The sequence below is a fragment of the Mandrillus leucophaeus genome, unplaced genomic scaffold (assembly GCF_000951045.1).
Source record: "Mandrillus leucophaeus isolate KB7577 unplaced genomic scaffold, Mleu.le_1.0 Scaffold202, whole genome shotgun sequence".
In the NCBI taxonomy this organism is placed as follows: domain Eukaryota; kingdom Metazoa; phylum Chordata; class Mammalia; order Primates; family Cercopithecidae; genus Mandrillus; species Mandrillus leucophaeus.
The window spans coordinates 2744813-2772475 of NW_012102055.1; the positions used below are offsets into that span (position 1 = coordinate 2744813).

General features: G+C 41.9%; 2 protein-coding genes across 4 annotated transcripts in view; one reads left to right on the forward strand and one right to left on the reverse strand.

Annotated features, from left to right (window-relative positions):
- Positions 1-774: 774 nt before the first annotated feature.
- On the reverse strand, positions 775-27508 carry SNX5 (sorting nexin 5). 3 transcript variants are annotated; one of them, XM_011979487.1, is made up of 14 exons: positions 27217-27502; positions 26911-26993; positions 15579-15683; positions 14118-14228; positions 12754-12875; positions 11121-11244; positions 10333-10428; positions 9101-9206; positions 8938-9013; positions 7871-7910; positions 7697-7783; positions 6314-6473; positions 2285-2370; positions 775-1578 (listed from the first exon to the last, which is right to left on the reverse strand). In XM_011979487.1, the coding sequence occupies exons 2-14, from the start codon at positions 26959-26961 to the stop codon at positions 1528-1530; spliced, it is 1215 nt and encodes a 404-aa protein (XP_011834877.1). In that variant the 5' UTR covers positions 26962-26993; positions 27217-27502; the 3' UTR covers positions 775-1527. The 3 variants fall into 3 exon arrangements, with proteins under 3 accessions (XP_011834877.1, XP_011834878.1, XP_011834879.1); XM_011979488.1 differs by having other exon boundaries at positions 26911-27028; positions 27068-27305; XM_011979489.1 differs by lacking the exon at positions 26911-26993 and having other exon boundaries at positions 27217-27508.
- The window catches only part of MGME1 (mitochondrial genome maintenance exonuclease 1), a 29451-nt gene continuing 29195 nt past the window's right edge, over positions 27408-27663 (forward strand). The window contains exon 1 of the mRNA XM_011979485.1: positions 27408-27663. The gene's annotated coding sequence lies outside the window, so the exon portion shown is untranslated.

Below are 27663 nucleotides of genomic sequence, written 5' to 3' on the forward strand. Positions count from 1 at the left end.
ACCAGTTAAATGTTAAGAAACATGCTCCCTGTATGTACTGAAATCAGTTCTTCAACCCTCATATCAGTTGGTTGTAACAGATGCTAAAAGTGGTGGGTAAAATGTTTTTAGTCTCAAATGATCTTTCCATGAATTACTTTAGAGAAGTAAAGCAGATTACCACCCTAAGTGCTCAGTCATCAACAAAAGAATAGACACATACCTCCCTAAAGACATGGCATTGGCACCAGGGATTGGTTTCGTGGAAGACAATTTTTCCATGGACAAGGTGGGGTGTGGAAAAAAGGGATGGCTTCCAGATGAAACCATTCCACATCAGATCAGGCATTTGATTCTCCTAATGAGCGTATAACCTAGATCTGTTGCATGCCCAGTTCACAATACTGGTTCGCACTCCTATGAGAATCTAATGCTGCTGCTAATCTGACAGGAGGCGAAGCTCAGGCAGCAATGCTAGCTCACCTCTTCCTAACAAGCCATGGACCTGAGGTTGGGGACGACTGCCCTATGGTAAAGCCCCTGGTCAAAATGCAAACCTCCATCAGGTCAGGAGCAGACAGACAAACCCAGATTTAGAGACCATCTAAAAAAGGCCTGGAGTATTTAAAAATGTTAAGACTAGGACAAATTTCCCCTGACACCACCCCACCCCCCTGCCCCGACCCCAGGACTCTGGGCAGACCCTGAAACCCTTGTAACCACAGCCAAAGCCTAGCACCACCTGCATTCCCGGGATACACCCTGGCTTTGGTTTCCACAAAAACAGGCTGTATGTTAGTAGCACGATTATTTTATTATATGCTTTATAAAAAAACAAATGCCCAAAGACATACACCATACCCCCCTCACCCCCCAATGGCCACTAGGGAGGGAGCTCATCCTCTTCCTAATGTAGATCTGGCCATCTTACAAAGTAGACCACATTATGTTTCCATATATACCCGTAGATATTTCTCTCCCCTCAAATATTTGTATCTCAACTAAAAAAAGGTGCAAAGAGTATGTAAAGATAAATGAGATTTTCTTGCTGTTATGTTTCTTGCTGTAGTCAATACCAGATGACTACCAGTGGAGTGACGGGGCAAAACAAAAACACAAACCCCACCTTCAGCGAGGAATGGAAGGTCTGTTACCTGCCTCGAGCAGCTGAATCACCTGCTGCAACTGGCACCTCCCTGACAATCATGGGTTTGTAGGGACATAGGCCCGGCGATTGCTTCTACTTGTTTCCAGAAGGCAAATGTCTCCTACACCCTTTCTCAGTAACTAAAGACGAACTACAGGAGAACCCAGTATTTAGATTCTGCCCAGAGGTATTAAATGCACAAGGAAAAATTAGTTTGTCCAAGTAGCGAGCAATAATGTTTTTAAACCAACATGGTTAAATGTTAAGATTTGTAGAAATCAAAATATTTATTCACATAATTTTAAACTTGAAGCTAATAAATTTTCCGTGGTAATGATTTAAGTGCAAGTGATGCTTGGCTTTCTTTCACATTCATTTCTTTTCTTCTGAGTGAAGGCATATCAGTTATTCTTGAACAAGTCAATACAGCTCTGCAAAAGGGAGACATTGTTCTGTGGGGAAAAAAGTCAAGGCAGACCAATGAATTATTAAAACTTGCCATATGCTTGTAATGACTTGTAATGACTCAAGTCCACCAACATAGCTTTTCACAGGAGATTTAAAGTCAGCCAGAGCAAGCTGGCCCTTCTCTTCAAGAAATCCCAGGTGAACTGCAACGTACTACTCATCCCAATTTCATGTAGGAGAGCTCCTCTCCCTCAGTGGGTAAGGCTACCAGCGAAAGAGCTGATGTTCGCCCAGCACCTCTGCCCTCACCTACTTGCTCCTAAATGTGATCCTATTTACTATAACTTCCTAGACACTATCAGTGCGTTGTTCTATGAAGGCGAGGGCCTTGGAAAGATTGAATAAATTGTGCTAGAAATTAGGGCTGGTAGCTGTAGCTCACACCAGTAATCCCAGCACTTTGGGAGGCCAAGGCAGGTGGATCGCCTGAGGTCAGAAGTCCAGCCTGGCCAAAATGGTGAAACGCCATCTCTATTAATAGAAAAAAAAAAAGGTGCTAAAAATTAGTCATGGGTGACATTATAAACAAGACTACAAATAAACAATGAGTGGCTCCCATCAACTAAGTACTACAGAGGATTAATACCACAAGGCCACCCCAATTGCCTGATGACAATGGGTTAGTAAACTGGGAAATAACTTGGGAAAAAACCATAAAAGATGTTGGCTTCATTTGTAGAAAATACTTACCCTGGCATGTTTTATTTCCAGTTCAGACATTTCAATTAGATTCTTTCTAAATGCTGCCACTCTCTTCCGTTTGAAATTTATCAGTTCTACAGGAAGAAAAAATGCTTATGAAACCCAACAAAAACTAAATAATTTTCATGTTCACTTTAACTACCAAATGGCATTCTTACAAATGGTCTCCAAAGCTTTCATGCACCAGCATTATTTTCTCACATTTGTATTGTCTCTATGACCAGGACACACTAGACATCTTCTATTAACGGTGGTGATACAGCTATCACTGTCTTTAAGTGGAAAACATCACCGCATCACCAAGCATGGTGAGTTGGAGGACAGCAGCTGGCGACTTGGAGAACATGTGATGAGCAGCCTCACTCTCACCCTCTAGGTACCAGTGACTGGGAACAGGGCTAGAGTATGGGTGCTGGTGAGCCACATACTTCACCAATGGCTTGTGAAAACCTTCTCAAAAGACACACCAGGTTTGTGCAAACAATGTTCAGCATCACTAACCATTAGGGAAATGCAAATTAAAACCACAATGAGATTACCTCACACCTGCTAGAACGGATTTTCTCAAATAGATGAAAGATCAGTGTTGGCAACAATGCAGAGAAAGGGGAACTCTTCTACACTGTTGCGGGGGATGTAAATTAGTACAGCTACCATGGAAAATGGTGGAGGTTCCTCAAAAAACTAAAAATAGAATTACCATATGATCCAGCAAACCCATTTCTGGGAACGTAACAAAAGGAATTGAAATAAGTATCTCAATGGGGTATCTGTACTTCCATGTTCACTGCAGCATTATTTACAATAGCCAAAATACAAAATCAATTGAGAAGTGTCCATCAGCAGATGAAGACAAAGTAGTAGAGACACATAATACTATTAGGCCTTTAAAAAGAACAAAATTCTGTCATATGGGACAACATGGATGGATCTTAGAGGACATTATGCCAAATACAATAAGCCAGGCACAGAAAGACAAACACATTACATGATCTCACTTATCGGTAAAATCTTAAGTTGAACCCCCTAGAAGTAGAGAATAGAATGATGGTTATCAGAGGATGAGGGTGGGGTTCTGGGGAAGGTGGGAGCAAGAGAATGGGTAGAAGGCTGCAGCTAATAAACTCAAGGAATAAATTTTGAGATATATTGCACAACAGGGTGACTAGAGTCAATAATGTATATTGAAACAGTAAATTTCAAATGTATTACCACTGAAAAAATGAGATGTCAATTAGCTTGATCTAATAATTTCACACTATATACCTGTATCAAAGGATCACAATGTATTCCATAAATGCAATACGATGACTTGTCGATTAAAAATAAAACTTAAAACATTTTAAAATCCGAAACAGTAAAAACTGCTACTCGTATTCAAGACAGGTTTACTTGATGATCTTTAGGGCATGCTTCCTTTTCATTTACTCCTATTGCCATCAGAATTCAGCTTAATGACCTATTGGAAATTGGAACAAACCAAGAATATGCGTGTCTCGCCCTACTACCTTCATTAAATTTTGACATTAAGTTCTGTCTTGCAGTTTTGCTTGAGTAAAACTTTGACCATCACTCAACCTTCTGCTGGTGCTCAAGTGTTCAGAGCAGACTCACCCTCCTCCTGTCTCTAGTGTTGTGCGAAAGAACTACAATACAGGCAGCCACATCCGAGCTTAAAAAGTCACAAATTTCATAGTGATATGTTAAGTCTATAGTGCTTGCACAACAAGGTGATGTTTATCAGTCCCTTGGATATCCTGGGTGAAAATAAGCTCCCTGCCTTCCTCTGGACCTACACATACTACCAGGGCTCCATATGCTAACTACTCACCTGCTGTGAAACCAGCCCTTACCCACTGACTCAACTCTAGTCAGCTCAGCTACAAGTCTCAGAAAGCACTTGTACCAGAGGCAAACACAGGTTAAGACCCACCAATCTCAGCATTCTATGTACCTATTTTGCATTTTGAATATAGGATATAATCAATGTGGGCGAAAACTTTAGGCAGTAAAGGTAGACCTGAATTGGCATCATTTTTTAAAGTTTTGTGTTTTTTCTTTAATCTCCTCTAAAATTGCCAGAGCCATGGAACTTGCCTATAAGATTTCAACTCAGTAGTTCTGAAGTGTGTATGTTTCCTTGAAAATTTTAGTTTAAAAAAAAAAAAAAAAAAAGCTGTAATTGTTTCAGGAAAAGGGTAGCACGAAGGTTACTTTGGAAGAAACCAGGACAGCCTCAGAGCCTATCTACGTGACATTTGCCAGGAAGCTCTGTGGCTTACAGTTAAGGTATTGTATTATAACCCTGAATAGACAAAAAGACAAATGATTAGAACTCTATCAAGTTTAGGTTTCCCCCAGGTAGCTTCAGGTATGTTGATGAACAGATCATTTCCCTACGTCTAGATTACCCAACCACTGCGAAACCAAGTTAGGAGAAAGCTAAGTTAAGATATGAATTTTTCATGGAAACATGAGTTCAGGGGGTGGGGGCTGAGTCCAATAGTGCCCGACTACAACTACTCACATTCTGGGTAATCCATTCCAACATGTGCTCTGACATGTTCCATGGCTCCTGAGAACCCAGAGAAGATCCACTAAATCCTCTTAGGCAAGGCAAGGACTACATATTACACTCATGTTCAATGGAAATGGTAAAAGTCCTCTGCGCTCTGAGGACTGAAATGGATAAGGCAAGAAAGAACCCAGTGGACGTGGACATGGACCGGACCTGTGATCCCTGCAACCTGTATGTGTGTGCAACAGCATGCAAGTGCACGCACACATACATTTCCTAGCTCAGTCCACTCAAGGGCACAGAAGCAGAGATACCCCAAAACAATGAGCATACTCAGATGCTGGTAACTGTTCTCAAAGAAAAAGAACCCTGGCTCCCTGAAGAAATGGCCAGTTTCAAGGCTGGAGTAGAGAGTAAGATTAGCATAGCCTATTGCTCTAAAAGAGGGGTTAGGGTGTTACAACCACATGCCAGCTTAAAGGTGATCCTATTGGCAAAGTCTGGACAAGCATCAAAAATAACTTGGTAATAATGAATCCCAAACCATTTTAAAAACTGGGAATTCATGACTCTAATAAAGAAGATAAAGGCAATCTCTGAGAAAAGGGAAGGCTTTTTGTAGTAGAATGACAAGTGCCAACTTGGGTAGGAAAGTTAGAGCTGGAGATGAGGGAAATCATCTTTCTCCAACCATCAGAGTAACAGCTGCTTTAGGTAAGAATCATTAATACATGCTAAATCTAGGGCGGAAGTTTGATGAAGACCAAGATATTTGCATGGTCTTAAATTGCCTCACCACAGATTGATGGGGGTTAAAACAGTAACTACACAGTGGAGAAATTGGATTTGGATACTATCTGAGTAATCAAAATTACCACCACAAATGAAGGAGAAACACAATGTTCAATCAGAAGTGACACCCCAAGAAGGGCATATTACTTCTATTCTGCCAGGAACCCATAACCAGATCTAAAACATGAGGACACCAACCAAAAGTCAGAAATACAGGAATTGTAAAGAGATTCTCTAAAAAGACTGATATCATTAAAAACTAAGAACTATTCCAGAGTAAAGGAGACTAATAGCTAAGATAACCAGATGCAATCCTAGACTGGATCTTGTAGAGGACATCAAGACAAACATGAATAGACAGCAGATTGTAGTCCCAAAGTTAAATTTATCACAGCAAATAACCATACTGTAACCATACAAGAGAATGTCTTCAGTCTTAGGACACAAACAACAATGTTTTTAGGGCTAAAAGCAGCATGATGTATGCAACTTAATCTCCATTGGTAGAGAAAAATCAGGTGTGTAACGTTTGTAAGTACACAAAGCCATGAGGGTGACTGTGCATGTGCAAGTGATAAGGCAGATGGGGTGAAGTGCTGACACTGGGTGAAGGATAGATAGGTGTTTTTTGCACTATTTGTGCAACTTTTCTAAGTTTGAAATTATTTTCAAACTAGAGTACAGAAAGAAGAATGTCCCTGCTCAACCTTCTTTTGCAGATTCGGAAAGTTGTTCAAATTTCTGGCAGCACTCCTGCTGGTGTGCCTCAGCCAACTTGACGTCTTTGCTCTTTAACCGGGCTTTATCCAGAGCTTTGTTTGAGTTTTCATAGTCAATGAGGGCTTTGGTGCGTCTGTATAAGAGATCCTGGGAAAAAAATTAACAGGTATACATACTAAATATCTAAACCAGTCTAAAAAATAGCCCAAGTGCCAATGTACCACCTGAGATGTTAAGTGGCAATAATCTACCTCTACATCTTCCCTCTCCCAGAGTATTTTTAAATCTCCAGCTTCGGTAGCGATATGCAACGCTGATAGCTTTGTTGAGAGCTTTTTTTAAGAATCCCTTATATGAATCAAGTGATTACTCAAGAGTGAAAACAGAAGAACTTTTTTTTTTCAGTTAATTCAGTAAACAAAGTTAACTTCAAAAATTAAATATTGTGCATCAGAACACATATACTGTCACTGCTGGGTAAGTGAAGTTGAGAGCTGCCAAAATAAAACTGGGCAATTAAGTTAACCCTGCCCTGCAAATCCTGCTTCTGGTAATCTACCTTGGAGATCCACTTAGTCAGACATAAAAGTTCTTTGCAATCTTACAACAAAGTAGAAGTTACTTCAGTATCTGAAATCTGCAATTATGATGTATAGATTATACATTTAAAACTAGGTGAAATAACTGATGGGTGAAACTACTAGGCCTATTTTTGTATATACTCAAATAATCTTAAGTGAGATCAAATTCCATGAAAGAAGAAAATAAGCTACTAAAAAAGTATGTTTTTAAAAACTCCAAGATTCAGAAAACATGCCAAAGGGCAAATTAACTAAAATAAAACTACATGATGGGGGAAAAATAAATTTTTACTCTTACTTTCTGATGACATTTCAGCCTCAGAGGGCACAGAATCCTATCTAATTTTATTTTGCCTGATTTAATACATTTCACATAAAATTAAAACATATTTGTTCATGGCAATGCAGACAATGCATGTTTCATTCCCAAAGGTTATTCTGCTTACCAATTTGCCCATATGTATATAAAGCCTTATGGCTCAAAGGCTGCAGGGATACTTGCAATTCAATAAAAACTCCCAAATCTTCTCTGCCCCAGCAATAGCCCTTTCTGCACGTTATGTCCCATATCAATGACCTATCATCCCCCAAACTATTACCTGTCTACTGCACACAACCCCCACAGTGCTGTCAGATACACAAGCTTTATGGATACAAGGCCAGAGAGGCATGTCATTCATAAAAACAAGTCTGATAAACTCCCATTCTGCCCCTTTGTGTAAAGAAACTTTTTAAACAGACTTCTCTGGTCCTGCATTGCTCCGAGAAGCTGAGCAACTCTCTTCCTACCTTAGCAGCTTCGATGTTGAGCATGTAGTATCGGAGGAGCTCTGTTAGCTTCAAATCTTCATCTGATGACACTCGACCCTCTACTTTCTATATAGAAAAGGAAAGGTCACCATCGAGGCAGAAAGCTACAGATTACAAAATATATGTTATGAAGACCAACACAAAAATCCTTACCCTAAGCTTTTCAAATAGCTCAGCAACCTTCAACAGGTACCTGAAAATGTACATGTAATTTTGGTGTAAGGTCTTAAATCATCTATAAACATGATCTTACCAGCGTGCAAGACAGGAATGGGTCAACTCAGCAGTCTGAGCCTGTGGCACTTTAGCATTAATTTGAAAGTGCTCTCACTTCAACTGACCCCAAATAGTAGAGAAGATGGTCACAAAACTACACACATGTACAACACCACACTCAGCCTCTTGGTGACCCTTTGGTCATCCTGCCATGTGCCCAAATATTCTTATTAAATGCCAATGCTGTGTTAACCAAGGTCAGGTTCTAACGAGCTCTGCTATGGGCATCGCGAAACAGTAAATATGCTATTTAATTCATCATGGTTCTGCCATTAGCCTTTCAATTTCAAGTCAGAAGTAATATCACCTGTTTTGCCAAGCCTGGATGTTAAGTAAAATATTGTCTTACACCAGAAACGCTCAGGATGGAGAAACTGAAACACATATGTAAGTGCAGAGTGAAAATGGAAGGGTTTTTAATTCAATGAATGAAGATAATTTCAGAAAACTGTACATCAAAACAGCTGTGTGTCAGACTGGGGTCATTAAATTATTCTCATGATCACCATAACCAAATCTCTTCAAAGTCCAGGGCAGAGGCACATGTTCTCCGGATCGCCTGGGGCTGCATCACAGGCCAAAAAAAAAAGAAGGTCTAGGGCATTACCAGGCAAAATGGCAAGCACCAATTGCCAGGGGAAGATTCAAGATAAACTCTCACAAATGCCAAAACTAAAGAAAACAGGCTTTTTAAGTGTGACAGAAACTATTGCTTTGACAACATTTACTGTATTTGTTCACATACAGAAGAGCCCAAGTCCCCTAAAATTGTCTTGTAAGTGTCTTATGTCCAGAGAACATATAAGATGAGTGCTGGACACTTGTCTTACTGAGCTTTTAACTCCACAGCAGGACCATATAGTCATTACTCACTTATGCTTTTAATTTTACCACTCAGCACTCATCAATTGGGTTTGGGGAAATGCTTTTCCAAAAAAACTTACTTTTTGATGACTGTGGGCTCTTCTAAAGCCAGGCTATGTAAGCAGGCTGCAGTGTGGATATAGTCATCGGCAACATCTGCAGAAACAAGGACAAGTCTTTTTATCCAAACACAGCCAGGCTCATCAGCAAAGCTGTAAGTGACTAGCGGTAAATGATATTTACTTTTATGAGATCTGGTCATTTTGTCAGCTTTCACACAAGAATCTTTGATCCTATTGTAATAGTTAATAAGGAAGTTCTTCTCTTGCTCAAAGAAGTCATCTACCTCCTAGAAGGAAGAAAAAAAGAACCAGACATTTTATGAACGTGAAAATATACTATCCCTGTAGCCTTTTATATTTATCAATATAAAAATACATTGCTTAGAACATGGCAAATAAACATGAGTAAAGTTTAACCTCTACAGATCAGGGAATTACAAATTTACAATACAATTTCTTAACCAAGGCTGGCAAAAACCAAGGGCTGGCAGAAAATGTCTACAGAAGAATCACTTAACAATCCCCAGTAAAACTGGCATCCTAAGACCCAGCTATTTTACACTAGTACAATGGTTCTACCAGGTGGAACATAGCCACTTAGCCTTGCATACCTATCTGTGTGTGAATGAGGGTTTTTTTTCTCGATTGGTTTCAGACTGGGAGGAAATCCAGGTATCTGGCAGGCACTGGCCAAGGATGACAATGCCAAATATCCCATAATGCGTGGATACAGGACTGTCCCATACACCTTAAACTGGACTAAGTCCGAGTTTCCTAATTTCTGATGATGCCCTCTCTACTGAGCACCTGTATTCTGGGCTCCCTGGAATGGCAGAGGCAGACACCAGATAGTAACTGTAAGGGTTACTCAGTTACAAAGGAATGAGAAGGCCGAGAAGAAAGTAAATCACACCTATAAGGGTAATGGAAATGTTTGGAAATTTTTGTATTCTTATCTTTGTGCTAACGCCTTGAAATACAATATGTAAATAAAATCTGAAGTTTGGTTCCTTAGTTGTGCTAGCTAGGTTACATGTCAAGTGCTTCTCCATCACCTGTAGTTGGTGACCAAACTGGACAGTGTAGTTCTGAGAATGGGATAAAATACTGATCTTGTATAAAATACTGATCTTGTATATTATTTCAGAAATTAACTGAGTAATCTCCCTCCTTACAGAAAAGGAGAAAATGAAGCCAAGTGTGGAAAGGTTCAAGTTGCTTCTTGGAGAGAACAAGGTGCTTTGGGAAATAAGTGAAAATTGAATAAGTAGATGAAAATTACCAAAATCTGAAGAAAACTTACATTTCTTAAAAGTTAACCATCTGCTTCACAAGTATCTCTTTCAAAGAAATAAAAGGTCATCTACTCCCAATGAAGTCAAAAATTTTCTCCAACAGCCAAAGGTCACTAACCTTAACTCCAGTAAAAAGGACTTCATCAGCACTTTTCACCACACTTTTGAAGAAGCCACCAAACATCTCTTTAGTATTTTTCCGCCTCACACTTAGCTAAAGGAAGAAAATTCCAAAGAACAGTTTATATGGTATGTATTTTTCTAGGTTCTCTTAAAGAAGTTCTGAATAACATTTTAAGTAATCCTCTTTATTACTACAGGCAAATGCACAAAGTATCTTTAATTCTGCCTTAACCTCCAAGCTTTAAAAACACCTAATGGCTAAACCTAAACATAGGTAGGTCATCTCATTCTAAAAGGCATAAGAGATTTTGAAAGACTGACTAGAAGCCAAGTCTTACTGGCTCTGAAATCCTTGGGAAAATTACTGTTGTCTTCTATACATATTAAGTAGCAAAAACCAAAACATGTTAAAAAGAAAAATAGCATAAAAGTCATAATTCAATAAAAAGGGTAGCTGGGAAGAAAATAAATTACACAAATTTTAATTCCCTTAAAATGAACTTAGTTAACTTTGGGATTGTTAAGAAATTAAGGGATGTTTGGGACTGTTAATTTCTTAAAAAGAAATCTAGGTTTTGGAAGTGGAAAGAAGTCAAAATTTTCTTTAAGCAGAGTTTTACAAAAAATGACTTACACAATGAAGGAAAAGCAGCATCTAAAAAGGTTTCCATTGTGTAAGAAATTCAAAACTCTAAAGCAGTCAATTTTTTAGAAACTATCAAGAACATTTTGAAAGTATAAACATTTGAAGTGGATTATCAAAACGGAATAAAAATGTCTTACATCCTGATCATATTCCAGGAAAACATGAAAGTTGCGATCTTTACTGAGAACAGCGTGAGAAGAAAGCCGCTGAAGAAAGACTTCATGGGAGGAGACAGTCTTCTTAAAAACAGCGAGATACTCACTGAAAAGAAATGCACACACAGCATTCAGTTGACACAGCTCAACTACCTGACCAATACCACTCCTGGTTAAATCTATGGCTCTGCTCATGCCACCACATAAAACACTGCAACTGGACCACACAGTGTTTCAGTATAACCTGGTGTCTAGTTAGATAAGGCAATTGCCATTTTTGAATCTGTGGAATAAGCCTATGGAGGAAAGCAATGTTGTCACTGGATTTGATGGATCAAGTCCATGAGCTCCCAAATCTACATGCAATTACTGTCAGCTAGCAGCCACAGAACATTTGTTTCTTTAAAGCAATGAAAACCCTATAACTCTGCAGCCTGAGTACACGGCATGAGTCTAATGAAGCTGAAAGTTAACAAAAATTACAAAGCAGCTTTATCTCAACCTAGACATTAAGGGTCACCTTAAAATTCCTAATGGTAGAAACTTGGGTCTGTTGTGTTCAGTGCCTCATTCCCCAGAGCTGGTCCCAAAGCCACTCAAGTGTCTGCTAAATGCTTTCAGTGCCTGGAGGTTTGAGTGCTGCCCTAGATGACACAGGGGCTTGGGGGACTCGGAGCTGATGGTGGAAGAGTGGAGGAATGAGTACTTTTCAGCTAAGATGAGGAAGTCAAGGACGGATTCACAAGAAACTTTCCAAAAATCTATTTTTGTTTGAAAAAAATAAATGACAATCAGATTAAAATATACTTGCTGCCTATAGACCTGGACTTCCTCTTTCAAATCAATGTGATGGTTACTGAGAATGCTGCTCTGTAAACAGCACTCATTATTTGGTCTGGCCTGGGGACAGCTCACTATAATCTCAGCACTATGCGAGGCAAAGGCGAGCCAATCACTTGAGCTCAGGAGTTTGAGATCAGCCTGGGCAACATGACGAAACCCCATCTCTAAAAAAATTTTAAAAGTTAGCTGAGTGTGGTGGCATGTGCCAGTAGTCCCAGTAACCATGGTCCCAGTTACTCAGGGGACTGATGTGGGAGGATCACTGAAGCCTGTGAGGTGGAGGTTGCAGTGAGATAGCACCATTGCACTCCAGCCTGGGCAAGACAGCAAGAACCTGTCTCAAAAAAAAAAAAAAAAAATTTTTTTTTTTTCATGTAACAGCATTCATTACAATCTAGTTTCTTCTAAACATCTAGTAATCAACCTTCTGAAAGAAAAGTTTTGTACATTATGAGCAATTTATAAAGGCACAAAAGTTTATTTCCTCACTGTGCCAGACCAGCATCCCTAATAAGTATGCTCTACATATGGGAAAAAACAACTAGTCTATCAGGTATCAGTGTCAATGGCCTCCAAAGAATCAATGTGTGAAGTACAAAGACCCTGCCCCACACTATGCAAGATGTATTACTAGTTTTAGAAAATGACGCTAGTGACCTAATCAACAGCTGCACTTAAAACAAAATTAAGTCAGGTTCTTCTACTTATTTTTGTATACAGCACCACTTTTCTACTTCTCAAAAGACAGAGCCCACCAGGAAAATCCACTTACGCTTCCAGTTCTTGTTTCATCTTGGCAAATTCTTCTTTGGTCATAGACCCTTCACCTTCTCCCAGTTTCTGCATCTTCTCTCGAGGACCATCAAAGTCGGGCTTCGTAGGAGCAGGTGGAATCTGCAGCAGAGGCAGGAACTCATGAGCCTCTTGTCCCAGCAGCGATGTTTTCTAGTTGGTGCCTCATTCTACTCTTGCTGGTCCACAGGAGACAACCACTCCACTCCTGTGGGGCTATTTAAAAGTCAACTCCTGTTTTTTCTTAACCTTCCTTATTTCTTCTGGCCACTTAAAATGAGGTGTCTTCCTGAGAGTTGAGTATTCACTTTGATGGCAATCATTTGTTCAGTTTATCCATTACAGACAATTGTTCAGAGCACAACAGTGTCTATACTGCTTCAATGTTGGCCTAAAACTAGTACAACGAATGCCAAACACCAACGATTAGCCATCAAGATTATACAGTCTCCAGTATTCCAAAAGAATTTTTTTCCTAATCCCAAAGGATAATCAAGGACTCTAATTTTGAATGAACAGAACATACCTAAATATAAGCTTCGATACTAATTTTGTTTATTAAGAAATCATCATTTGGACAGATTCTTCAGTCTGCCTGGCAGGACAAAATGCATGGAAATCTCCTTTAAAATCAATTTAAGTCTGTTCCTGCAGCCAAGAATTAACAATCAAGGGCTGAAAACTGCCTCTTTGAGCACTTTTTGTGTTTCTGGGAGACAAGAGGATCTCGCTCTGTCACACAGGCTGGAGTGACGTGGCATGGCCTCGGCTCACTGCAACCTCTGCCTCCCAAGTTCAAGCGATTCTCATGCCTCAGCTTCTCCAGTAGCTGGGACAACAAGTATGTGCCACCACGCACAGCAAATTTTTTGTACTTTTAGTAGAGACAGTGTCTCATTATGTTGCCCAGGCACGTCTTAAAATCCTGAGCTCAGGTGACCCACCCACCTCAGCCTCCCAAAGTGCTAGGATTACAGGTATGGCCTCCTTCAGCAACTTTCGAGAAATTTTATCACAAACTATTACCAATACTAATGTTTCCTAGAAATCAATTCTACTGACCCTGGAAAAAAACATACCAGAGAAAAAGGTAGGTAAGACTAAAGTCATTACACTGTTCACACCCCTTTACAATGTAAATAATGTAAGCCTGGATGCACCACCTCAAAGCTCTAACACTATTTCCTTCACATATTTTCCACTTGACAGTTAGCAAATACTCCCATAGGTAGATGAAATCTAACTTTTCACAATCCATTACAAAAAGTGGATATAAGTCTCTTTTAAACTAAATGCATAGCAAGGCAGAAAGAACTAGCTTATTTGATTTTCTAAAAGACTCACAATAAGCCCAGCATAGTCTGCTGTTTCAATAAGAGTGTCATGTAGCCACACAAAGTCTTCATGTTGCCTTGTGACAGAAAACTCTGGGCTCTGAAACGTGGGCAATGTGGTCTGTAAAGAAAGAAAGAAATTAACTGGTAACCACGACTTTTAGATAAGTGATTTGGGTTTTCTGGGCTACATGGCAGGAAAATTCTGCATAATACATCATAGTATGATCCAGTAAAGAACCAAGCAGTAACACATGATCTCCGATCATGAAAGTCCCAGCTAAGCTTCAACCTGAACTCTAAGGATTTCTCCCCAAACTCCACCTTTCTGAAGCTTGTAATGAATATCCAATCAGATAATCTACTGGTAGAAGTTCAGTTCCAAGAAGTAAGCCACAACCCTAATTCTATTTTTTTGTTTCTGTGTACTTTTTTTTGTATATATACATTTTTGGAACAGGGTCTGGCTGTCACCCAGGCTGGAGTGCAGTGGAATGATCTTGGCTTCTTGGCTCACTGCAACCTCTGCCTTCCAGGCTTTCAAGCCATCCTCCCACCACCTCAGCCTCCTGAGTAGCTGGAACTACAGGTGTGCGCTACCACATCCAGCTAATTTTTATATTTTTGGAAGAGAGAGGTTTTTGCCATGTTGCCCAGGCTCAACAGATCTGCCTGTCTTGGCCTCCCGAAGTGCTAGGATTACAGGTGTGAGCCACCCAACCCAGCCCCAAATTCTACTTTTGTAAGTCTGAATATACTCCCCACCCCCAACTTATAACAAAAAAGAAAAATAAATTTTAAAAAAACCTCTTAGCTGTTACTTACTATGGTTCTAAAAATTGTCCCTGGCTTCCTTCCTTTTCACTCCAGTGAATGCTGATTTTACCTCCTTTGATCTGGTAAGCTCAGGCAGAGAATTATGTCACCAGTCTTTTTACACTGCCTCCGGAATAACTGAAGTGTGCTATTCAAGCCGCCCAAGCGTTAAGAAAAAACCACATGGGAAAGGTCCTTCCCAATTTAGTAAATGCTGAAAAAACAGCAAGCTACAGAGAGAAACTTCCCTTGGATGCAAATTAAAAACGAAGGTGGGGCCCCGGGGTGTGGTGGCTCTGGCTCAAGCCTTCAATCCCAGCACTTTGGGAAGCTGAGGCACGAGAATTGCTTGAACCCGGGAGTTGGGGGTTATAGTAGCCAAGATGGCGCCACTTCATTCTAGCCTGGGCAACACAGTGAGACTGTCAAAACAAAACAAAAAAAGAACCCACAGCCCAGGGCTCTGCCAGAGCAGAATGCTGCTGCCAAAATGGCACTCACCTGATGCTTACTGTGAGATTAGGGAAGTTCTCACTTAATAGTGCTACCCTATGAATAGCAACTGTTTCAAGCTCAGGGAATCTCTTCTCACATCCACTGTGAATAACGAGGCTGCAACCTAGCACTACATGTATTGCCACTGTTTGTTACTTACCTTTGTGTGCACTGTAAATTTGACTTTATCTCTCTCACTGAGTGCATCAGGTATGTCAATCTGAAGCGAGGGATCAACATTCAGGTCCACAGATACAGATCTCAGCTGAAATACATTTTTTGCATATTAGTTTCAAACCCATTTGGCCCTAAAAAATTACTCCAAAAATGAGTAGTTACTAAAAAGCAGTTTATACGCAGATCATTTAGAAATGTCAATTGAGACATTTCTAAGTTTATTCGAAACTGAGGGGAAACCCCTTCTTCAAATGCATTGGTATATCCAAAGTATCCCTGTAATGTAAACAAAACAACTGCTACAATAATGTCATGTACATTACATATTTTTATGCCTACATGAGAAATACATTTGGCCAAATACCTGACTGTACACTAAGGCCTGTACAGTACTAAAACAGAACAAAATCTTGAATTCTTACATAAATGCCAAAGTACAATGAACATTCAAAGAGGCATTAACCAGGCCACACAAACATCTGACAGGAAAACCTAGGGAGATGGCACAGAGAACAGCCATGAGGAATAGGATCCTGGTTGGAGAGTTCAGAGTAAACCTGGGACTGTTTCAAATAGCCAAGGAATCTAGACAGGAGGGGTGAATTAGAAAAACCAACCAAGGCCTTACTTAAATAGTACAATCCCACTGTGGTTACACATGAGCAACAAGTGTGAGCACCGCTCTGAATACTCAACTGATTTTGTGAGCTGGAAATTCAGAGGAAAAAACTACGTAACTCCATTTCTGCCAGTCAAAAAGAGAGAGAGAGAGAGAGAGAGAGAGAGAGAGAGAGAGAGAGAACAGTGGCAGCACTGATAGGAACTGGGCTATTAGGGAAAAGTAACTTAAATAAAGGTAAATTAAAGCAGACAAGGTGGTGGCCAATCTGAAAGCCTGACACACAAGGCACGAGGAACTCACAGAGTAAGCCTCTCATTGCCCCATTCCTTTTACTGTAAAAAGTGCTAAAGTTGTCATAACACTGGATTACCCAAAGCAGGGAATGCCAACTGAAGATTAGAATTAAGAAGATGAGATATTTCACTCCAAATTTCCCTTTGGGTCCCTTTCTTCAAACTAAAAAGTTCAAGACTAAAAACTATGTACTTAACCTCTAAAACCTGAAAATCTAGTCAATCAGTTACAAAAAGACTAAATACATTCACTAAAAGCACATGGATTACTTAAAAGTTTCAAGTACTTCCCTTTTCCTTAAGCACTGTATATTTATAATTCTGAAAGCCAGAGGGAGATATCACAATGGCTTTCCTCCCAGAAATTAAGCTCAAGTAGTCACCAGAAGTTGATTTTTAACAGCAACTATTAGTAACATCAAAACAGATACTTTTGAGTCCTCACATCTCAACCTAAGTACTTTTTCTTCCAAATGAATTATTGATAATTCCTATGAAATCTGCTTGTCTGGCTTAATTTTCACATGTCCATTTGTGAGATCTCTGCAAACAAAGATAAAGCTTCAAGGTCAGAGACTTCATTTGATCATAACTGTGACTCCAGCTCTGGCATATTTTCTGATAAGAATTTCCTTCCTTCTGCTGAGTTAACACTGGGCAAATACAGCCTTTAAAAACAATACCTCAAACCATTAACTGAGATGTGCAGAGGAATACCAACAACTCTACTGATCTTAGGCTTATCTGTCAAGGTCAGGCAGGCCCAAGAACAGGAATTCACAGAGCCAGGCGTAAGAAGTAGCCATGGTCTCTGGAGGAGACATAGGGCATCTCACAGGACAGGTCTAAGGTGCATTTCCCAGAGCTCTAAAACTGCCACATTTCCTAAGATTCCATTTCCTAAAGAAGTCACAAACCCTGACTTCTAGCACCACTCAAATGAATATGCTGACAGTTTCATTTTTGCTCACAAGCCCAGCAAACTCACTGAGCCTGTGAACTCCATATGGGATACCCTTGGAACTCAAATAGGAGGACCCAAGGGGGATGTAATCAAGTAAATGCAGCTCATTCAAGCACCACAGTTAAAGCTATAATGGATGCTACCAGCTGCTTTAGCTGCTTTTCATTCCTCTGAATAATTATCTTCTGTTTTCGTTCCTTTTCCCATGTAGAGGTAATACCCCCGACTATATCTGTCTTCCTTCCTGGTTAGTATAGAAACATTTTTTGTTTCAGAATGTGATGAGGACAAAAAGAAGAAAACTACTAGGTATGAGTGACTGCAACCACAGCATATCAAACATCCGAGCTTCACTAGCAGCCATTTTTTGCCCAGACATTTCACCCTAGGAAGGGATTCAAGGTAAAATCCAATCACTTGACATGATAGTTCTAACCACCAAATAAGCAAATACTGCAATTCTGTATTTGGACCTAAAAGAACTGTCTAAAAGAGAATACTGGCAAAATCCCTCAGCATCCACGCCATCACCAACTCAATGTCCCTCAGGCACAAGTTAAACAAACTGTCTCATACTACAGCATATAACCCTCCAGATGAGACAAACATGGGTAGAAAGTAATGAAATGACTAGAGCTTCTAAGTCAGCATTTGTACCCTCACTCAGGAAGCATCAAGTGTAACTAAAAGTTCAGCATTCCTTCTTCTGCTTAGTCAATAAACCCACTCCACAGTGCTACAGAACTTGCTAAATAATGACCAGGCTCCACTCTTCCCCTCTCACTTGCCTCTGCCTCCATCTCCCTTAGCTTGAAGGGCTCAGAGTACTCCTTAGCCCTGCTAGCCAACACTGAGTCTCTGCCTTAGGCCACAGATGTTACAATGCTTACAGTGGCAGTTTACAACAGTTGACAAAGCAGGCTTCAGAACCAAGTCCCGCCTTGGGTAAAACCATGCAAAGTTTTACCTCTTTTCCAGATTCCTTAGGTCACTTGTAAGAATCAAACTGAAAATATACCTACTCTCAAATAATTTAAAAGTTTTAAAACTGACTTCTGGCTGGGTGTGGTGGCTCACGCCTATAATCCCAGCACTTTGGGAGGCCAAGGTAGGCAGATCACCTGAGGTCAGGACATCGAGACCAGCCTGCCCAACATGGTGAAACCCCGTCTCTACTAAAAACACAAAAATTGGCCAGGCACAGTGGCTCATGCCTGTAATCCCAGCACTTTGGGAGACAGAGGCAGGTGGATCACAAGGTTAGGAGATCGAGAACATATTGGCCAACATGGTGAAACTCCGTCTCTACCAAAAATACAACAATTAGCTGGGCGTGATGGCGCACACCTGCAATCCCAGCTACTCAGGTGTGGCCTAAGACAGAGACTCAGTGTTGGCCAACAGGGCCAACTTTGCATGGTAAAGGTCTGGCATGCCCAAGGCGGGACTTGGTTCTGAAGCCTGCTTTGTCAACTGTTGTAAACTGCCACTGTAAGCACTGTAACATCTGAGGTAGGAGAATCGCTTGAACCCAGGAGGCAGAGGTTGCAGTGAGCCGAGATCACGCCACTGCACTCCAGCCTGGGCGATGAGAGTGAAACTCCGTCTTAAAAAAAAAAAAATTAGTCTGGCATGGTAGCATGTGCCTGTAATTCCAGCTACTCAGGAGGCTGAGGCAGGAGAACTGCTTGAACCCGGGAGGCGGAGGTTGCAGTGAGCCAAGATCGCAACACTGCACTTCAGCCTGGGCAACAGAGCGAGTCTCCAAAACAAAACAAAACAAAAAACAAAAATCTCAACAACCCAGCCTGAGCAATATATTGAGACCTCATCTCTATTTCAGAACTTTTTAAAAATTTTAAAAAACCTGACTTTTGTAGATTTCTCTTGAAACTACTGGCTCATGTATTCAAAGTTTTAGGTAAAGTTTCAGTTCATGATGTACTTCCCCCTACCAGCTCAATCCTTACAATACAGATTATAATCAGCCTTCATGGTAAACAAGAGGTAAACAAGCACAGCTTCATTTGGAAAGCACATTTTCAACTGTTTTAAGAAATCGCAATGCTTTTGGTACGAGAGCCAAAGCAGTTACGGAATCCCTGTGCATTTCCTCACCTATTCATCAGCTTCCCAGCTGGGGCACATCAGACACGGGCTACAGGACAACCCTGCAGCTCTTGAGCTCCTGCCCACCAATCTTCATAAACTCACTTTTGGCCCAAATTTCACTTACGACTCACTGTGGCACAAGACAATGATCCCAGCAAAGCTGCCTCTTCAAAAGGTTTAATGGCTCACAAAGGGCAAAGGGCACCTGGATGACTGAACACCACAAAAGGGAAGATTCTAAAACTCAGAACACACGAGGAGAACAGAAAAAAATACAGATTTTTCTAAGTGGTTATGGTGACTGCAGACACAGCGCCAAAATGAAAAAGACACAGTCCAAAGAAGTTAAACTCCACAATCTCTGATCTGTTAAGATTGGAGCTAGCTGAACCGTCATTTAAATCTAATTAGTCATCTAAATCTAATAGTCATTTGCATACAATGTAAGACATGTATACAATATGCAGTGCTAGCCCGTATTTTCCTATTTGAATATCCCACATTAATTACTACAGATAGGATAAAAAACAGATGTATCTATTTAAATAACTTCCTAGTTTCCATTCCAAAAGCAGGAGATATGTACTTAAGCAGCACATGCTACAGTGTCTTCTTTCAAACTGCTCCTAGCCTCCAGGGATTTTGTTTTGTTATGCCTCATTCCACTGCCTAAGAAAACTAAGATTTTGCCAGAAAGAGGGCCAATATGACAAATCACCCACGATTCTTAGCATGGAGCCAAGAAGTCTGCCTCCTTGATCAGATTTTCAGCTGGAAAGGTATCCACACCTTGCCTAGTCCAATATTCATAAGTAAAGACATAAAATTCTAAGATGTTCTGTCACACTCTAGGTTTGTATTACTGTCCACAAACGTTAAAGATTTACATGATACATATTTAGGAAACATATGTTACTTTGTTACTGTTTGAACTCTCAGGAAACAATGTTCCCATTGGTGCTCTGAATTGTTACTGTTCTCTTCCATCCTGAAGATAACTAATACCTACTTAACTGTGTTCAATCTCAGCTGCAGATTATGGCACTGGTGTGTGAAAAACTGGTTCAACTAACTATAAGCAATACATCAACTCTGCCTTTTTTTTTTTTTTTTTTTGAGACGGAGCCTCACTGTCACCCAGGCTGGAGGGCAGTGGCACAAGCTCAGCTCACCGCAACCTCCGCCTCCCGGGTTCAATTATCCTAGATACTCCTGCTTCAGCCTCCTGAGTAGCTGGGATTACAGGTGCACGCCACCACACCCGGCTAATTTTTGTATTTTTAGTAGAGAAGGGGTTCCACCATGTTGGTCAGGCTAATCTCTAACTCCTGACCTCATGATCTGCCCACCTCAGCCTCCCAAAGTGCTGGGATCACAGACATGAGCCACCGCACCTGGCCCAACTCTGCTTTTACAGGTATTGGCTCTCATTCCCTAGCCATTAGTTCTCACCTTCCTGTAATTCACGCCTGCAATATAATTTCTTAGTCCCCAAGGGAAACAGAACTAAGGACTTCTAACAGAAGATCTCAGTCTACTAACATAGCTAACAGCTATTAAAGCTACTCAGGCATCAGCTTAATAAAAAACTGAAAGGCTGCAGCAAGTGATCAGATTTTCACCACTCATCTTTGTGAGATGGGTCCCAGAGGGCCCCATCCCTGCTGACACCAACCATTCTTACCAGTAGCCTGCCAACACACAAGCAGTTCACAGTAGAACACTGCAGACTGCAGGGCATTTGCAGGCTACATAGCCTCAAGTTCCTAGAACAGGAACTGAGGCTTGGAAGGAGGTCAGTGCAGCGCACTCAGCGAATGGATAAACTGAATCATCATTTCACAAGGCTGCAAGCCCATGCACTAATGGAATCAACGTGGAACCAGAGTTAAATTACTGCCTTAAATATCTAATGCATGTCAAGAAATCCATTAATTATTATGTACCGAAATCATAATACTTTCAAATGAATTCACAAAGCAAAAGGGTTGAACTACATGATCTGTAAGGATCTCCTGGCAGAGAAATCCTAGTGGGAATCAATACACCACTGCTACCAAGAAAGCAGGTCCAACAAATGAATAACAGAAACCCAGCCAGGCAGAGAGGTTCTTGTCTGCAATCCCAGCACTTTGGGAGGCTGAGGCAGGAGGATCGCCTGCGGCCAGGAGTTTCAGACAAGGCCTTAAAAAAAAAAAAAAAAAAAAAAATCAGCTAGGCTCGGTGGCCTATGCCTGTACTCCCAACACTCTGGGAGGTTGAGGTTGGAAGATCACTCGAGCTCAGGATTTTGAGTCTGCAGTGAACTATGATCAGACCACTGAACTCCAGCCTGGGAGCAGGCTGAGATCCTGAGACCCTGTCTCAAAATGTAAAAAACAGAAATGCCAATTTCCTTTATTCAGAGCTAAAGGCATTCCCTACTACAGAATCCCATCAAGGCTCCCTCCCAAAAGTTCACTGGCATATCAAGTCAGCAAGCCCCCTTTTTTTTTGTAGCAGGCTCTCACTCTGTCGCCAAGGCTGGAACAAGCCCTCTTCGACAAAGGTTAAGATGGTCCGTATTACTCATGTGGATGAGGGTGTTGAAGGACGTTCACTGCCTTCCATGGGTCTCACTTCATGATCAAACCAAGATGAATAGGAAATAGGTTTCAGAATTTACCTTTACCAAGAAAGATGTTTCAGCAACAGTGGTAGAGCTGCTAGTTTGAACTTAAACTTGGTCATCTCAGTTTGAGACATAAATGGCAGCATGGAGAGCAGGCTGCCTGCTTTTTGGTTGGACATTTCTTTCACTCTGAGTTTGAGGTACAGCAAATTTCCCAAAGCATTCAGATGTAAATATTCCAATACTCAAGCCAGGGGCCCATTCAGGAGACTGAGTGCGGGAGGCTGGCCTGAGCCCAGGAGTTCGAGACCAGCTTGGACAACACGGCAAGACTGTCTTGAAAAAAAGAATTCTAAACAAAATAAAAACAAGAATTCAAAATAAAATTCATGAAAGCTACAGGAAGGCTGGGGGAAGAAGTCCAACACTGTATCACCCGCCAGCTACCAAGTATCTAACAGCACAATGTCCTGGCTTTGCGGTGCTCTTGAAAGAAAAAGTGAAAACCCTGTGAGGGGAGCCATCTGGATTTGTATTCCTCACCATTTACCATGACTAGAATGCTGAGGAGTGTGCCCTTCAAAAACTGAGCTTTTCAGGCAGAAAATTATACTTTTCTCTCCAGACCATATAGGAGTTCCTAAAAAAGTTATGCCAAAATGTAAAAAGGGGAAGAGTCAAGCCAAGGACCTCCATTTCTAAACTGAAGTCTTGGCTGCCCCTCAAACTGCAATTTACACACTCCTCCTTAGGGACTATGGTTTGCCTTTAGGCAGCATGCGAAGGTGTGAATCTCTTTTAGACCTTGTCAGAGTACCTCAATGGCCAATCAGAAAATAGGTATTAAGGATGAAGAAGCCACTTTTTGGAAAGTTAGATCATGCAGAGAAACTTAATTTATACTTTAAAAAATCAAATTTACCACATTCATATGAGATGAGAGCTATCCTATGGCCATCTTCCTTTACAATTTCAGTAAGACAAGACAGAACTTACAAAGCTCTGAAATAGTTTTCTCACTGTTGGGTCATTAAAATTAGTCTGTTTCTTTAAATACTATTTAACTTCACTACACACTTGTTTGACCACGGGCTATTTGAGACATTCAGGGTACTACCCTATAGAACCGTTCTCACCTAATTTGCTCAAGCAACAAGACCCTGATAATAAAGACAGCAAAATGTTGAAAACAGCAGGATTTTAAACCAAGTTCCCCTCTGTAGCACAAGAAACTCAGGTAGGTTTCCAGTGTCCAAAGCTGGCACTCACAAACATGAAGCCCTCCCTTTGTAATCCTCAAGTACCCAGAACCTGCTGAAGAAAACCATCTTTCACCACCTTTTGATACAGTTCCTCAATATTAGTGGAAAAGCTTAATTCTCACAAAGATATCCAACAATGCTAATTTTTACATGGCATGTTACTTCCTTAGGCAAGATTAATAGAAAACCTGAAAAATTCGCAACAAGCACACAAAGACCAGCTTCTGTAACACAACCTGACCCCACTCATATCACATCATTTTAGAAGGAAGTCCGTTTAAACCAGTGATTCTCAAGCAGGCAATTTTGACTTCTTACTATCACCATGGGAGGGGAGGAGTCCTAGCAGTGGCCAAGAACGTTGCTTAACATCCTACAACAGAGGGCACTCCTCAACAAAAGTGATCAGGCCAAAATGTCAACACTGCTCCCCAGACTGAGAAACTGAATTTTAAACTAAACCTCTAGTTTAGATGATCACTAGGTCTCAACGATTGCGAGTTTACAGCTCAGAAACAATTCTACAAACTTAAAGCCTTGGCCAGGCACAACGGCTCATGCCTGTAATCCCAGCATGTTGAACTGGATGGTGAAACTCCGTCTCTAGCAAAAAAAAAAAAAACAAAAACAAAACCTAGGCAGGCATGGTGGTGCATGCCTGTAGCCCCAGCTACTCAGGAGGCTGAGGTGGGGGCGATCACCTGAGCTCCCCAGGTCGAGGCTGCAGGGAGCTATGATCGTGCCACTGCACTCCCGCCTGGGTGACAGCCAGACCCTGTCTCGAAAAAAGCCTTTTGGCCATTTCTACCTATGGCCAAAATAATGTGAGAAGATAACGACCTTTTAGAGTATTCACAAATGGGGATCTTAAGACACCGAGTACAAGTTACTGAACTAGAACTAAGGCGTGGGCAGCTTGATATGTCATACTTCCTCAACTTAGAAAATAGTTGCAAGGGTAGCATAAAGCTTCAGTCCACAAAATTTGGTAAGTTTGGACTTGCTGTGGTATTGGTCAAAGTTCAGGATTGTTCCTATACTAACGAACTGCACTCCATCCTAGCTAATGGAGAACAAAAATACCCCTAGAGCAGTTTCCATACCAGTTAAACATGAAACCAGAGCAGCAGTACTTAGTCTACAAACACTCTTGACTAGCTAAGAGGACAGATATTCACCAAAGTCCCTGTAACAAAGCAGTAAGTAAGTTAAGGCCAAGTTGTTACTGTCAAGGAAGGAGAACCCCCTAGTCAAATATAGCACTAGGCTGGGAAGGTTGAGTTCAAATACCAGCCTGGTCAATACGGTGAAACCCGGTCTCCACAAAAATACAAAAATTAGCCAGGCATGGTGGTGCGCGGACTGTAATCCCAGCTACTTGAGAGGCTGAGGCAGGAGAATCGCTTGAACCCAGAAGGCAGAGGTTGCAGTGAGCTGAGATCGCGCCACTGCGCCTGAGGGAGACTCCGTCTCAAAAGGGGGAAAAAAATCAAAAAACAATCTTTCTCATTAGTAGAGGTCCAGTTAGGAACCAAATCAACCATGCATCTCTTCCCCTGAACTATTTCTGAGGAAGGCAAACCAAACACCCTCAGCTAAAGAATGTAACAAAATGCCAGTGTCTGGCTACCAGACGCGACTTGACACAATATTCCCTTTCAGTTTTGCTGAACTAGTCAAAATGGGTATTGGGCTAGAATTCAAAATCCTGAAGAATCAAGTATGTCCCCCTACCTTAGTTGGTCTTAACTCCATCCTCAGGGGAATTCCAAACCAAAGTAAATTATCAGGGGGGCATTTTAAAACATTTTAAGTAACACACAAAACATTTCAGTTGACTACTGAAATTGTATTATGGCAAGAAGTTGCCCAGGACTTGGTTTCCCATTATTTCATACTTGCCCCAAACTCCCTTTCAGTTAATGATAACACCGTAATACCATCTAGGCCAGACCACTGCAGGGTATCAGCATCAGCAGAGATCAGAAAACAAAAATAAAGCCACGCGTCAGGGTAATTATTTAGTTTTATTGTCTCTTTATTCCTGTAATGTAAAAAGGAAAATAATGCCATATAACCCTCTTCACTACAGATACCAACAGTTTCTGGAGCCTCTAAAACAGGCAGGAAATGGACTTCATAACTATTCTCCAATTTTGATGGAGGATCAGGGTGATGGAAAAGTCATTTAAAAAACCAGGTGCAATATACTGTACTATCAGAGTGGGGTGAAGCAATTGAATCCTTTTACCTAGCTGACTCTGAATCAAGACAGCTAAAATAATGTACCAGAAAGAAAGAAAAAAAACAAAATGCTACCAAAACCCCCATCCAGTATCTACCCTTTATGGAGAAAAGTACCTTTATAATGTTTTACAAAGAATCGTGGTCTCAAGTTTCTACCTTGTTTTAGTAAAAAAGAACTTTCAAAGAAAACACTCTTAAACAACCTCCTGTATACAAAGCTCTATTTCAATAATTAACTCAACAATGATACCCTTCTTGGAACAATCCAGCCGCTTTGAAACTACGGTATCTACTTACTAGATGAACACGTTTCTCTATGGAGGTGCCTTTAATTTCTCAAGAGATGTGTAAGTTAAGACGGCTCCAAGTTACACTTTAGAGAGCCTTGTATTTTTAGAGGTTATTTTTCATCGGTCAGAAAAACTTATGTCGACGATACTGCACGAAAGGTTGCTCACAAACCATGCATCGCAAAGCTAACGAGGCAAATTTAAAGAACCAATGAAACAGTGGAGGCTCATCTCTGAATCTTTAATTGGCTATTGCAATCTCAATTTATTGCATTAATAATCTTTTAGACCTCAAGATACACGTGACCTAGGAACAGTTTACATTAATGGACAAGACTTAAAAATAGACACCAAGTTCAGCAAGTATTTGAGCACCTACTAAAAATTACACAACTCCCCACAACAACGCATTTTGCGTTTCTGAAGTTGTAGGAAGCATGTTCGGACACCTGATGGAATTTCCCAAGTTGTTTGGGCTCCCCCCACCAAAAAAAAGGCGGGGGGAGAAAAGGGGGGAGCATTTTGGGGGCAACAAACCAAACTGGTCTGTCTCATGTTAAGTCAATTTCACGTTCACCTACAGGTCACCACGAAGCCGAGGGAAGTTTTAAAATGAACATTCCGGGGTCTCCAAAGATCCTCTCTCCAAGTCCACTCGGCACGGGCGCCTGAGCCGGGGCTAAGGTCCCGCGTCTCCGGTTCTATCCTGAGAGAATCCGGGGGACCCACAGGGATTCCCCAGGGCAGTCTTCAGAGAAGACGAGGAACAGGGGCTGCCCGGGCCTCACGGGTGCTTCCCGCGCTAGGGATGGCCACGAGCAGCCAGGGCCTACGGACGCGCAAAGCAAAGAATATAGCGACCCAGGAGCTCGCAGGGCCGCCCGGCCAGGAGCCTGAGGTGGGGAGGACCTCACCTTGCTGCGGTCCTCCTCCTGCTGCTGCAGCAACTCGGGAACCGCGGCCATGGCGACGCGGGACTCGAGCAAGGGCCGCCTGACTGTGCGAGGAAAGAAGAGGCTGGGCCGCCGCCGCCTGGGCGCCTCTCGGGGGCGGCCACGGCCCCGCCTCCGCCGGCCTCCCTGCCCGACGGCAGCAGGAGGCCTCCGGACTCCGCCACCATCCCAGCTGCCCCGGGAGCAGGCGAGCAGGGCGCCACGTGCTCCCCCAGTTCCCGCTGCCGTCCATCTTGGAGCCGGGCAAAGACGCCACGCGGAGCCTACCCTTGCTACGCTCCACGAGGAGGCCGCCGACCGCAGGGCCGCGACGCGGACGCAAAGCCACGGACACTCTCCCAGCAAGATGCGTCCAGAGAAAGACCGTGTTTCGGTGCCGGGGGAATTTATTACTCAGCCCGAGTCCAAGATGGCGGCGAGCGCTGACGTCACCAGATCTCGTGAGAGCAGAAGGGCGCGATTTAGAGGCTCCCGCGCTTCGGAGACGCCGGCCCTTCAGCTGGGAGGAAGTACTCCCTGCCTCTAGCTGGTGGCGCGTCGGCGGAGGCCGAAGAGAGCCGCGGGTGGGGCGTGAGCGCCGCGAGGCATTCTGGGCCTACTTTGCCTTAGGCTGTGCCTATCTAATTCGAAACCAAAGCGCGGGACGGATGAAAGTACGGGTCGCGAGAGGTTGTTCGCGCCTTGAGAGTTAAGCGAAGTGTGGTGGCTCCCAAG